The 13,540-nt window shown below is 42.7% G+C and overlaps 1 protein-coding gene across 4 annotated transcripts in view; it reads right to left on the bottom strand.

Moving 5' to 3' along the window:
- The window catches only part of RMND1 (required for meiotic nuclear division 1 homolog), a 56,395-nt gene that overhangs the window by 41,641 nt on the left and 1,214 nt on the right, over positions 1-13,540 (bottom strand). For 2 of the 4 annotated variants that reach the window (XM_005659141.3, XM_005659140.3), the window contains exons 2-4: positions 13,214-13,427; positions 8,939-9,429; positions 118-226 (exon numbers count right to left, since the gene is read on the bottom strand). In XM_005659141.3, coding sequence (XP_005659198.1) covers positions 118-226; positions 8,939-9,415 — 586 coding nt within the window. In that variant the 5' untranslated portion in view covers positions 9,416-9,429; positions 13,214-13,427. The remainder of the gene's footprint in view (positions 1-117; positions 227-8,938; positions 9,430-13,213; positions 13,428-13,540) is intronic. The other 2 variants (XM_001929215.4, XM_005659139.3) reach the window with 1 other exon arrangement.

Raw genomic sequence — 13,540 nt, 5'->3', positions numbered from 1 at the left:
ACAATCCTTTAAATAGAAAGTGAAACGTAAACGAATGCACATTTAAGACAGTTATCGTAGGAAAGTTATTTTCTAATACATTTTGACATACTTGGCCCCAGGTTCAAGAAGATGTACCTCTAGGCAAGCTTGTTACTTCCACATATCCATGGGCGGCCAGATCTTGAGAGAGATTTCCAAGATGATATTCATCTGCAGTTGCAAACGCAGTGCAGTGCATCAGGTCCTGTGTCGGTGAGATTAGCATGACATGGGTTACAAGGGGCTCAAATGCCTGTGATGCTTGTCGCCCTACAGGGAGGACTCCGAATGCAAAGCCAGCATGTGAGTTTTCTTCAAAACACCTCAAAGGTTCAAACAAGGGATGTAAGAAGGGATGTTGAGAAAACAGTTACAGGGAGGCAGATTTCAGCTCTATCTATAAAAGAACTTTCTCCTGCAAGTCAAAAGGACAGGATGGGCTCTCTGAAAGGGGAGCCACCCCACTGGTTGTGTTTCAGGAACATGCTGAACGAAAGATACAGAGATGATGAAGGCACCCCTCGGGCGCCTGGATGCAATGCTATTTAAAGTCTCTCCAACCTTGAGTTTCTATGACTCTTTTATCTTTTTTTCTTTTTTGTCTTTCTGCCTTTTCTAGGGCTGCTCCCACGGCATAGGGAGATTCCCAGGCTAGGGGTCGAATTAGAGCTGTAGCCACCGGTCTACACCACAGCCACAGCAACGTGGGATCCAAGCTGCGTCTGCAACCTACACCACAGCTCACAGCAATGCCGGATCCCCAACTCACTGAGCAAGGCCAGGGATCGAACCCACAACCTCGTGGTTCCTAGTCAGATTCATTAACCACTGAGCCACGAAGGGAACTCCTCCATGACTCTTTTTCACAGCAGCATGACTCTTTGAGGTCATCTGATAATTGGTCACTAGCTTTGTACTAGTGCAGAGATTACTCTGAATCCACAAGGAGTTACAGGATTTTTACGCTGGTTAATTTTACTCTGGTTAAAAGTTCTGTGAGTCAATGGGTAAACAATGAGGTCCTGCTGTACAGCACAGGGAACTATATCCAGTCTCTTCGGCTAGTCCATGATGGAAGATAATATAAGAAAAAGAATGTATATATATGTATGACTGGGTCACTTTGCTGCAGAGCAGAAATTGGCGCAGCATTGTAAATCAACTATATTATAATTAAAAAAAAAAGTTCTGGGAGTTCCCACTGCGGTGCAACGGGAACAAATCTGAGTAGTAACCATGAGGTTACGGGTTTGATCCCTGGCCTTGCTCAGTGGGTTTCTGTGAGCTGTGGTGTAGGTCGCAGATGAGGCTTGGATCCTGTGTTGCTGTGGCTGTGATGTAGGCCAGTGGCTAAAGCTCTGATTTGACCCCTGGCTTGGGAACCCCCATATGCCATGGGTACGGCCCTTAAAAAAAAAAAAAAAAAAGTTCTGTGAATCTGAGAATGTGTCCAGGTTTGGTGAGTGCTCTGGCTTCTGCACTAGGAGTCTCAGCAGTGTGTACGTGCATGTTTATGTTGTGTGTGTGTATAGTACACACATGGTAAGCAATGTGGCACAGCACGTGGTGTTTGTCGAACTGTACGTCACAAGCTGTCAGTGAGTCCTGATAGCCAGTGAGTTGGCCCAAATCAGATTCAAAAAACAAACAGAATAAAATAGAAAATATTAGAGGACGGAATTCATAGGAAAGGTAAATTTTATTTTATGACATCTGTCACATATATGTCTATGTATGTGTATACTGGATCACTATGTATAATGTAAAATAAATTTCTCACTACGGAATATGGTCGATAAAGTTCAAAAGCTATGGGCAGAGGTGTTAAAAGAGTTCAGGCACAGAATCAGATTCATGTAAAAACCATCAGAGTAACAATAAGCCTTACATGATAGGGCTGTTGTGAAGTTTAAACAAGCTGATGAATGATGAATAAACAACTGCGCAGAACAATGAGTAGCACAAATGTTCATCGTTGGTTGTGGTGATTATTACTGCACATACACATTTTTCTTTTTTTTTTGGCCTCGCCTGTGGCATGCACAAGTTCCTGGGCCAGGGAATGAAACTGCACCAGAGCAGCGATCCCAGACACAGCAGTGACAATGCTGGATCCTTACCCTGCAGAGCCACCATGGAGCTCCAGACAGGTTTAAACCAGCAAAATTTATGGGAGGTTAAAAACTTTATCAAGTAATTTACATTTGTTCATAATTTTCTATTTCAGTATCTACCGATCAGAACATTAGTGGCTCTACTGTCTTCTGAGACACATGGTGCTTTGGCTCACTGTTGGTCAAAAGAAGTTTATGAGTCACTAAATCAAAGTTTATTCCTAGGATTTAGTCATCCTGGCTCCTAAATTCTTTCCCTTTCTGTTACATTCCTAGTATGAAATTCAAAAAAGGAGTACATTAATTCCTTTCTTCCTTGCACTTTTGTTACCCAACGCTTGGCCCTTTTTCAAGATACGGCCTAAATTCTGCTTTCTCTTTTCTTCAGTCCGTTAGGCAGGTCTAATGTGTGGTTTAAAAAGTAGCAGAGGAATAAATGGCAGACCTGAGGAGACACACGAACTAAAACACCTAAAATCCATAAGATACCCACTTAGGAGCAAAACAATCAAATTTCTAATGGATCTTAATTCAAGTCAGAGTCAGACAAGCTGAACTTGTTGCCCAAAGGTGAGATAAGTGTATGCAGGACCCTCCTATTGCAGAGAGCTGATAAGCTGATTTTTATTGTTATCACAGCAGTAAGAACACACTGATTTACAAAAAATGCAGATCCACAGAGTCAAAATAAAGACCATAGCTGTTCTTTGAAGGCTTCACGGAGTTAAAAAGAGCTGGCAGGATGGGCTGAAAGAAAGGAATCCTGGTAAGAGGCATCATGGAAGGTCATAGCAGGGAGGCTCTACTCTGCAAAAAAAAAAAAAAAAAAACAAAAAAAAAACATACTCAAGTTTTCAAAGCACCATCCCAGTGCATGAGGTTGGATGGCAGAGGTACTTCTGGGACTGCTGTAGCCGACATGCTTAGCTTAGCTGGAGTGGGAAGAGCAGGAGGCACAAAGGAGATAAGAAGGTCAAGACCAGGGAGGGGCCTTCCTGTAACTGTACCGGAAATGGTACTGGTTGACTATCTCTAGAACCAGAACCCAAAACTGGCAGTCCGAATCACGAGTCAGTGAACATGATGTTTTTAAGATCTGAATGATATGTGTGTAACTGATTCGCTTTGCTGTACAGCTGAAACTAACACCACATTGTAAATCAACTATACTATCAAAATGTTTTTTTAAAAATTTGAACAAACTATCAACAGTAAACTGCAATTTCACACAAAATCCAGATTTCTACCATCTTTTGCTCAAGTGGAAGACTTGACATTAATTGGCCATGGTTCTCCAGCCAACATGGTCCCTTCCCAGTCCCTACGGTTTCACGCCTGCTTCACCATCATCTATGCTCCTGATCAGGCCCATCTGTGCTACCAGTTTATACTATTCTGCACTCTCAAAAATGGAACAAGTCAAAGCATTCCATCACTACATCCACGAGAAAATACATGCTGAGCTCCAGAGAGTCAGATTACACATTTTAAAACACAATCTGTTTTTACTTAGTCATTCCAAGGACCTTTGCAGATTTTCTGAAGATTGTCACCATTCCTTCTTTCACCATCTCTTATTTAGTTGGGCTCAAAGTTCTAGTCAATGTCACACAGTTTGTGTCATATATGTATATATATGTAGTTGCTACACCACTTTCTGTATCCTCCTTAAACATCTGGAATCTGAGTCTAAATCATGCATCTTCTATGAGTAAATGATTCACAAAGTTTCCAATTTGACTTATTAAATAGACATATCTTTTTTGGGGGGAGGGTTTATTTGCTTTTCAGTTTCAATACCTCATTTAAATCCATTTGCTAAAAGGAAAGCGCGTCTCTGCATTTTTTTCCTATTAATTAAAGATGTTACTTTGTAAGAAGGTTTCATTTTCACATGTGTCTTTTTCTGGATTTTTACAATGAACTACTATTTTTAAGCACTAAATACACATACATACACAGCAGAGTTTTTGTTGTTGCTCAGTGGTAACAAACCCAGCTAGTGTCCACGAGGAAGCAGGTTCAATCTTGGCCTCATTCAGTAGGTAAAAGGATCCAGCGTTACCATGAGCTGTGGTGTAGGTCGCAGATGTGGCTCAGACCTGGCATTGCTGTGGCTTAGCTGTGGCTCTGGTGTGACCCCTAGCCTGGGAACTTCATATGCCCTACCTGTGGTCGTAAAAAGCAAAAAAAAAAAAAAAAAAACAAAAACAAAAACAAACCCATACATATGTCGAATTCTGGGTTTTAGGGTAGGGATCAACAACTTGTTCTTAAATAATGTATCAAATCAACCTAAAATAGTAATTCGATTTAAGACCTAAATTTGGGCAGGCCTTTCTATTTTGAAATGTTGGGAAAAAAAACCAAAAAAACAAAACTCAAACTCATGACCTAGAAAACACCATGTTTCGGTATGTTTCATTTTCTGTCCACAGAAAACATTCCAGCAGATGGGGCTAGAAATTTATACATGATTCTTGGTTTTAGAGCATCGCACACTCTGAAAGAATACTTTTCTTAAAAAAGAGTTTATTTTTATTCACTTTTTTTTACTAAGGGAAAAATGCACGTTTTTCCTGTTATGTACAGATTATAGGTGAAAGTTATAAAACACAGATTTTACATTACTAGTATAAAGCTTTAGTTTTTAAGCTTTTTTTTTTTCCCCCCTTTTTGGCTATACTCACAGAATGTGGAAGTTTCTTGGCCAGGGACTGAACCCATGGCACAGCAGCAACCCAAGCCGTAGCAGTGACAACACTGGATCCTTAACCTGCTGAGCCACAAGGGAACTCCAGCTTAAGCCTTTTGACTACAACTCATGGAGAGAAATCCTTTCACATACACAATATGTATACACACATAGGCACCCACACCAATAACTGACACAAGAGCTTCACAAACAATATTTACCTTTACCAAGAGTAATGCACTGATACTTTCTATTCTATTTCACCAACCAAAAAAGCCCATTAACAACCCACAAGTTAATTTTACAACATGTGGTTGTTTTAGCCTGAAAACCACTGCTGGGCATCCTGGCACCCACCCTTCCCCGGCCTGCACCTGCTCAGAGAGTGGCCCTCATCCTCCAGCATCACTGCCCCCCCCTCCCAAAGTCAGGGCAGACCAACAAGCAGCACTGTCCTTGCCATGATAAACAATGAGCCACTGGGATGTGGGTTGAATATCTCAGTAGGCTACGACAGCGGCAAATGGGACCGGGTGTAGAGTTGATTCCACTCCAGAGTAACTAGAGAAGAGTTAACACACGGTAACTCGCCCAGTCATTCCAGGTGCATAAGGCAAAGCAGAGGTAAGAGGGTGAGCTCAGGTGCACGCCTGGGGAACGGGACAAAGCGTGCCTCTTCTGGGACAAAGAGGAGTCCTTTCCTGACTCAGTCCAGAGAGGAAGGAAGGGCTCTACCACACAGGGGAGCCCACACTGTCCAGTGGGAAATGGAGTGGCCCTCTATTCCAGGCAGTCTTCAGCCCCAGGAATATATGACCTCAACACACTTCAAGACTGTGTTCGCCAGTAAGATCATTAGAAAATAAGGTTCCAGGAGTTCTCGTCGTGGCTCAGCAGAAACGAATCTGACTAGCATCCTTAAGGATGCAGGTTCGATCCCTGGCCTTGCTCAGTGGGTTAAGGATCCAGAGTTGCTATGAGCGGTGGTGTAGGTCTCAGATGCGGCTTGGATTCCATGTTGCTGTGGCTGTGATTCAGGCCAGTGGCTGCAGCTCCGACTGGACCCCTAGCCTGGGAACCTCCATATGTTGCAGGTGTGGCCATTAAAAAAAAAAAAAAAAAAAAAGAAGGTTCCCAAGTCATATTACCTCAGATCTCTTTAGAAATGCTTTCAGAAATAGAAAACATTTTCTATTATTTTCCTGTGCTTCCAGAGAAACAACATACTGCTTCTGTTTTTGCAAAACTCCAGCTGAAGTCAAATCTACCATGTTATATATGTTATGTACAGACCAAGAAAATAAATGGGTCCTGTATCAGGACCTAGGAAATAAAGGACTCCTTAAATTTGGTGATGGAAAAAGTTATTTCCTGTAAGACATTCTTAAGTGTTTCTTTTCCTGTTAGACAACAAAAAATGTACAACCTAGGAGGATTTCTGCCTTTAATCACTGGGCTTCTTGGAGTTAAATGTTCCAACTAGATTATTCATACCAAGTATCTGATAATATTTATCTCTCTGTTCATGGCAACTGTTTTCTCTACTTAAATGTAATGCTTTTAGTATCTCAATTTAAACTTATTAAATTCTGAAAATCTACTTCAAATCTTTCCTGGAAGCAGGAAAAAAAATCCTAACAAACAAAACAAAACAAAACAAAACAAAATTTAGGAAAATTTCTTTCAAGTCTGAGGACAGCTCCCCCCAAAAAAATAATGCTTTTTTTTGATAGTTTACAACCGACAAGTACCAAAAAAAGGTGAAATCTCTGACCTTACCAGCCTCTTCATAAGAAATTTAATTCTGTTCTAGGCTGCTAAAAGTAACAAAAGAAAAAAGGAATTTGATTTTCCTCTTTTTTGGATCTGCCATGAATTCAGGTTTCTACACTTAATTTCATCTCAGTCACTTAAACACTGAATTTCTCAATCACAAAGTGAACAATGCAATTAAAAATTCAAGAGCTAGGAGGAAAGGGGTGAGAGCAGAACATGCCCCGAACTTCCATTCTTTATTTTATTTATTTATTTTGCTTTTTAGGGCGCATCTGCAGCATATGGAAGTTCCCAGGATAGGGGTCGGATCCCAGTTGCAGATGCCAGTCTACACCACAGCCACAGCAACTCAGGATGGGAGCTGTGTCTGCGACCTACACCACAGTTCACGGCAACACCGGATCCTTAACCCACTGAGTGAGGCCAGTGATTGAATCTGCATCCTCATGGATACCAGTTGAGTTTGTTACTGCTGAGCCACAACAGGAACTCCCAAACTTCCATTCTTTATATCCTGAGTTCAGGGAAACCAAACAAAAACTTAAACAAAGCTAGAATCCAACATAAAAACCATTAACCAACTTCTAACTTCACAACCTGAGAATGAGAAGTGAAGGACTATACAGTTTTTCCAAAGAAGTCAACTACACCATTTTAAAAAACCACCCAACCAAGTTAAATGCTCTCAGGGTCTACTCAGAGTTGAGCTTTAAAAATAGAGATCCTAATCTGTTTTCTGATAGATTCAGAAAGGCTCATCAAATTTAAAACATTTGGCTTTTCCTATTTTTTTTTTTTTTGCCATTACCTGGGCCACTCCCGCGGCATATGGAGGTTCCCAGGCTAGGGGTCGAATTGGAGCTGCAGCAGCCGGCCTATGCCAGAGCCACAGCAACTCGGGATCCAAGCCACGTCTGCAACCTACACCACAGCTCACAGCAACGCTGGATCCTTAACCCACTGAGTGAGGCCAGGGATAGAACCCGAAACCTCATGGTTCCTAGTCAGATTCACTAACCACTGAACCACGACAGGAATTCCGACTTTTCCTATTTTTTTTTTTTTTTTGTCTTTTTGCTATTTCTTTGGGCCGCTTCTGCGGCATATGGAGGTTCCAAGGCTAGGGGTCGAATCGGAGCTGTAGCCACTGGCCTACAACAGAGCCACAGCAACGCAGGATCCAAGCCACGTCTGCAACCTACACCACAGCTTACAGCAACCCACTGAACAAGGGCAGGGACCGAACCTGCAACCTCATGGTTCCTGGTCGGATTCGTTAACCACTGCGCCACAACAGGAACTCCCAACTTTTCCTATTTTTAATGTTAATGAATACATACATCAAAGATCCCTTTGCTTCTCCTCTACCCATTCTAATTTAACAAACATTTATTAAGTATAAGGCACAGTCTTTAAGTATCATGCATAATATACCATTAACAAAGGGCTTGGTTGTGACCTTAAATATTTCTCATTTAGAGGAAAACACAAACTATAGTTGAGAAATTCCCATAAGCCTCTCAGCAGTGAATGAAAACACCCCCTTCAACCTTCAAAGAATAAAAAAGCAAAACCCTTCATTTTTTTTTTTTAATGGCCACACCCAAAGCATATGGACGTTCCTGGGCCAGGGATAAAACTCACGCTGCCACCTCAGCAGCTCAAGCTGCTGCAGTCGGGTTCTTAACCCTCTGCACCACCTTGGGAACTCCCACTCTGCTGTGTTGGTCGTCCCTTGCCGTGCCCTCTCATCGCCTCCTCCTATGCGATCACCATCGGCTAATGGATGTTCCCTGTCTGTACTGTTAATTAAAAATTTTTAAAAATTAATATAGAATTTCTACAGTTTGATTTTTTTAAAAAACTTAATTTGGGGGGAGGCATGCCCAGGATATGTGGAAGTTCCAGGGCCAAGGATCAAACCCATGCCACAGCAGTGACAACACCAGATCCTCAACCTGCTGAGCCACCTGAGAACTCCTTGATGTTTTTTTTCTAAATGAGGGCTTTTTATAGCATCACTCCTAGAATGGACTTAATACTAGCCTTTTTCAAAATTTCTTTAGGCTACAAACTAATCCTTTTACAAACTACATTTTCATATTTAATTGCCTATATTTTGCCTGAATCTGTATCATTAATTCTTAAAATTAAGGTGTTGATTCTCTTTGGAGGTAACAGGCTTTATTATTAGGCTTCAAAGATCTTACAAAACAGTGCTGCGCAGGTCACCAGCTCTCCCACGTGAGCCATGAGGCTGAGGAGTGGGGATATATGGGGGTTTAGAGTGATTTTGAAGGAACAGAAGTGCCACCACCACATGTGTTTTTACCTCGTTCACAGACAGAACTGGAAGGTTGGTCCTGGACGGCTGCCTGGTCCTCGATGCTTTCAGTGGTCTCTTGATTTTTGGAAAGTCTTGTTTGGGAAATGTTTCCGTTGATACAGAAGAGGAATGTCTCCCTAATATCTTTACAAACCTCTTAGAACCTAACAGATTTGGTCTGTGAGTCACTTTCTGGTGAGTCCCAAACAAGCTCCCGGTTGGAAAGTGTGCAGCATTTAATGGAGAGAGGACGCTTGTACTGGCTATTTTCTGGTTCATTTCCAATATCCGGGACTTATTCAAACCACCAGCCGCTGTATCAGGAAAGAACATATCCAAGCTCTGACTTTCGGTGAGGGAGCTGCATGTTGTCTCAAGTTCCTTAAGTGGTTTCAATGTTCGATGAACAAGTCTTTGGCACTGACACGTTTTTGATAAAATGCAGTGAGATCCGGCCAGGGCTCTGAGAAGTCCGGCTGGCATTACCACATCCCAAGCTAAAAGACAAAGAATTCAAAGTTCAAGTTTAAAAATTTTTTAAAAATTTTATCTCATGTTTTCCTAGGTAATAGGTATATTTCTGCAAAGCCGTGTGCAAAATAGATACATCTTAACTTAAACCTAGTAGTAGAATGAGGTTAAAAAAATAAATACAAGTGTTTCCACCACCTCTCCTTTAGTCAATCCTTGGCCTTCTTTCTGAGGCTTACAAGATTATAAAGCTATTGACATGACAAGGACCTTAAAAAAGGAAAAACAATGATGGGATGAAACACTCAATCCTGGGAGTTCCTACTGTGGTGCAGTGGAAACGAATCTGACTAGTATCCATGAAGATGCAGGTTCAATCCCTGGCCTTGCTCAGCAGGTAGGGAATCCAGCGTTGCCGTGAGCTGTAGTGTAGGTCACAGACATGGCTCGGTTCCTGAGTTGCTGTGTCTGTGGTGTAGGCCGGCAGCTGTAGCTCTGACTGTACCCCTGGCCTGGGAACTTTCATATGTTGCCATGGGTGCAGCCCTAAAAAGAAAAAACCAAAAAAACCACTCAGTACTAAAACGCAGCTATGGATCAATCGCTGTGGGGTGCAGAGAAGGGAACTTCTGGGTGAGGGTGGATGGGGACTATCACAGAGGTGACATCTGAACTGTGCTGCTTAAGGGCACAGGGGTCAGGTCAAACACCCCAGGTACACAGTGCTGTTTACCTGACAAAACAGGGTCCAATTTCGGGGCAGGCAGGAGTAAGCTGTGGAGATGAGGCTTGAAAAGCAGCCTCTGGCTGGAGCACGAGTTCTGATCCTAGAGATTCTACAGGTAGGGGCAGTCAGGGCTTTTCATGTGAGACTCACGTGGTCCAAAGGATATTTAAGAAACACATCTTTTATAAAAACTTAGAGGAGAAACTGAGAGAGACAAAGACATTACTTTATTTATAGTTTGTACCCCGAAAGTGCTCTGCTTCACCTCACAGCACCCCTAAGAGGCACTTCACACGGGAAACTGAGGCTTAGGAGGGCTAACTGCTTACAGTCAGCCATGCAGAGATGGAGTGAAATCCCAGGCTTTTCCAAGTCCAAGGACGACCCTGTAACCAGTGTATATACTGTTTCCCTTTAAAAGAGCAAGGATGAGTCACAGTGATATTCAGGAGGTAGAACCTGAGACTTTCAAAATATCTTCAAAAGTTGGAATTCTCTGTTTAGTTCTGGCCCAACTAGCTATTTTAGTTCAACTTTAATTAGTACTATTCCCTGCCAGCTGAACCAGTCGGTTTTGAAGAACCTAATTATATAATCTTTCAGGAATTTCTATACACAGACCTGGATGCTTCCATTCTCTTCTAGGAAATTCTAACCACCAAGCGCTAAAGCCTGCCTTCACACGGAGGCTGGGACCAAGAATGTCAAAGCTACAGGACAAACAAGAAGTGTCTTTTTTCTCCATCTTTGCTGAGAAAAACAGAGTGCTAGCATTTAAGGTGTAAGCAGACATACACACAGACATTACTTAGCTTTGTTAAAAATTGGAACACATCTCAGAGAAATAAAATCTTAATTGTGCAAACTAAATTTAAAGATAAAAGTACGCTAGATTTTGAATTGCCCTAAGGGCTTTCTGTAACATTTGGGGCATAGAATTCCCGTGCTCCACGGTGGCCTTGTCCTAACTCTTGCTGGCTTCTGCATCCATGCAGATCGGTGAGGGGCGTGATTCTTCCACCCCCCTCCCCCTCCCTGAGTGACCATCCCCCCTCAGCCACTCACTCCCCGGGTCACACGTTCCCAGCTGTATCGTGGCCATCAGGCACACGTGGCTATTGAGCACTGGAAACGTGGCTCAATAAAATTAAAAAAAAATTTTTTTGGTACCTTGTCTTTTATACCTAACATAAGAAAGTAAAATATCTTGATAATTTTTATATTGATTACTTGTCTGAAATAACCTTTTTAGATACATTGGGCTACATAAATTAAAATTAACTTCACCTCTTTATTTTTTACCTTTAAAGCGTCTGGAAAACTTAAAAATGCCCTGCGTGGCTTGTACCGAATTTCTGTTGGAGAGTTCTGCTCTAGACCTGCTACTGCCAGTAACTGCAACCTCACATTCTCCATCTCAAGCATTCCACTCTCCAAACACCACCTCTCATCTTTCAAACTCACTCCTTCTATTACCCAATTCCAACAATTCTTCAACCCCAACAGGACCTACAATTCAATGATCCAACCACCTTTTCACTGTCCCCACTTCACTTCCTCCACACTTAAGAGTCCACGGTCTACCAGTACTCTCTCTCTCTCTCGCTCATACACCTCAAATCTCTTGCACCCCTCTCTCTTCCACGCATCCATGTATATAACATCAACCCAAATTAAATCTAATTCACCCAATTTGTGCCTGGACTTGTGCATCGTAATGTGGATGGAGAGAGACGACCAACCAGGAGAGCGACCAACCAACCAGCTGGTCTCACTTTAAAATCAGGATCACTTCACTCCAGGTGGGCCTTTCAGGATGCTCAACACTCTCTACTACATTTTGCTATTGTATTTTACTCTCTACTCCCTCATCATACCTTCAATGTCTCCTTCTTTCTCATTCTCAATAATGACTCCTCCTTTTTTTCTCTCTAGGGCGGCACCCGAAGCATATGGAAGTTCCCAGGCTAGGGGTCCAATCGGACTCTACACCACAGCCACAGCCATGGCCAGATCCGAGCCGGGGGTGCAACCTACACCACAGCTCATGGCAGCACTGGATCCTCAACCCACTGAAAGAGACCAGGGATCGAACCCACATCCTCATGGATACCAGTTGGGTTCTTGATCCGCTAAGCAGGGAACTCCTCTCGACAGAGATCCTGCTTCCTCCTTTCTTGACAAAACAATTAGAGGTGAACGAACGTCTACCAGCTCTTGCCATTATCCACCTGCCCACTATTGCTTTTGTGCCCACATACTTTGTCTTCCCTTCTACTGCTACAGATGAGGTGCCTGTGGTCCCAGGTACAGCCAGGTCCTCTGACCACCGAAGGCCTGGTTAAGCCCTTCTCCCCTCTCCCTCCCATGCTATTTATTTTTCTCTTCTTACTGGCACATTTCTATTAGCAGAAAACTAGGTTCCAACTTCCTCCATCTTATCCCAACAATTCTCCCTGACCCCATCTTCCCCTTCCATATATACCTTTTCTTTAAGCGTCTTTCCTTTTAGAGGCGTTTTACTCTCTGTCTCCATCTCTCTTTTCTTTTTAACTCACTCAAATCAGGCTTTCATCCCACCTGTCAAGGCCAGCAGTGACCTCCATATTTCTAAGTCCAATGGTTACTTCTCAGTCTTCATTTTACCTGACTTACCAGCAGCATCTGATGCAGCTGATCACTCCCCCCAACCACCCCCATGTGCTTCTAGGGTACCACACTGGCCATTTCCATCCTACCTCACTGGTTGGACCTTCTGTCTCTTTAGCTGGTTTCCCATCCCAAGAATGTAATGCACCAAGGCTCAGTATTTGGGTCACTTTTCTATTCTCAGCTCCTGGTGCTCTTACCCAATCTCATAGTTTTATATACTATCACGCGTTGATGAAGAGCAAATAGTTGTCCCTAAACCACTCGGATAAGCATGACAATGTGCAACATGCTCAAAACTGAGCTTTTGAAAACTTCCTGCACACCCTATTCTTGCCAGAGTCTCTCTGACTCAGGAAATCCCAATCACAGCTTTATCTTTGCTAAAGCCCCAAACCTGCAATCCCCCTCATGCTTCTCTTCACTCTCCATACCCGTGTGTCAGCAAATCCTCCTGGCTTTGTGTGACCTCAGCACCAGCACTGCCACTACCCTGGTCCAAGCCGCTGTCTTTCCCAAGAATCATTGTCACAGCTTCTGAACTTTTTTCTCAGCTCTGTTCTTCAGACTCTTCTCGACACAGCAACCAAACGTCAGTCAAATCACATCTTCCATCTTCATAAAATGTGATGCCAGCCTCATATTTCCCTTGAAATAAAAGCCAAAGACCTTAAAATGGACTGTATGGCCCTCCATCCTCTGGTCCTTTATCATAACCCTAACATCTCCTACAGCTTTCTTCCCTCCTTTATTTTGCTCCA

The sequence above is a fragment of the Sus scrofa genome, chromosome 1 (assembly GCF_000003025.6).
Source record: "Sus scrofa isolate TJ Tabasco breed Duroc chromosome 1, Sscrofa11.1, whole genome shotgun sequence".
Lineage (NCBI taxonomy): Eukaryota > Metazoa > Chordata > Mammalia > Artiodactyla > Suidae > Sus > Sus scrofa.
The sequence above is the reverse complement of the archived record's forward strand: the minus strand, read 5'-3'. Positions and strand labels throughout refer to the sequence as shown.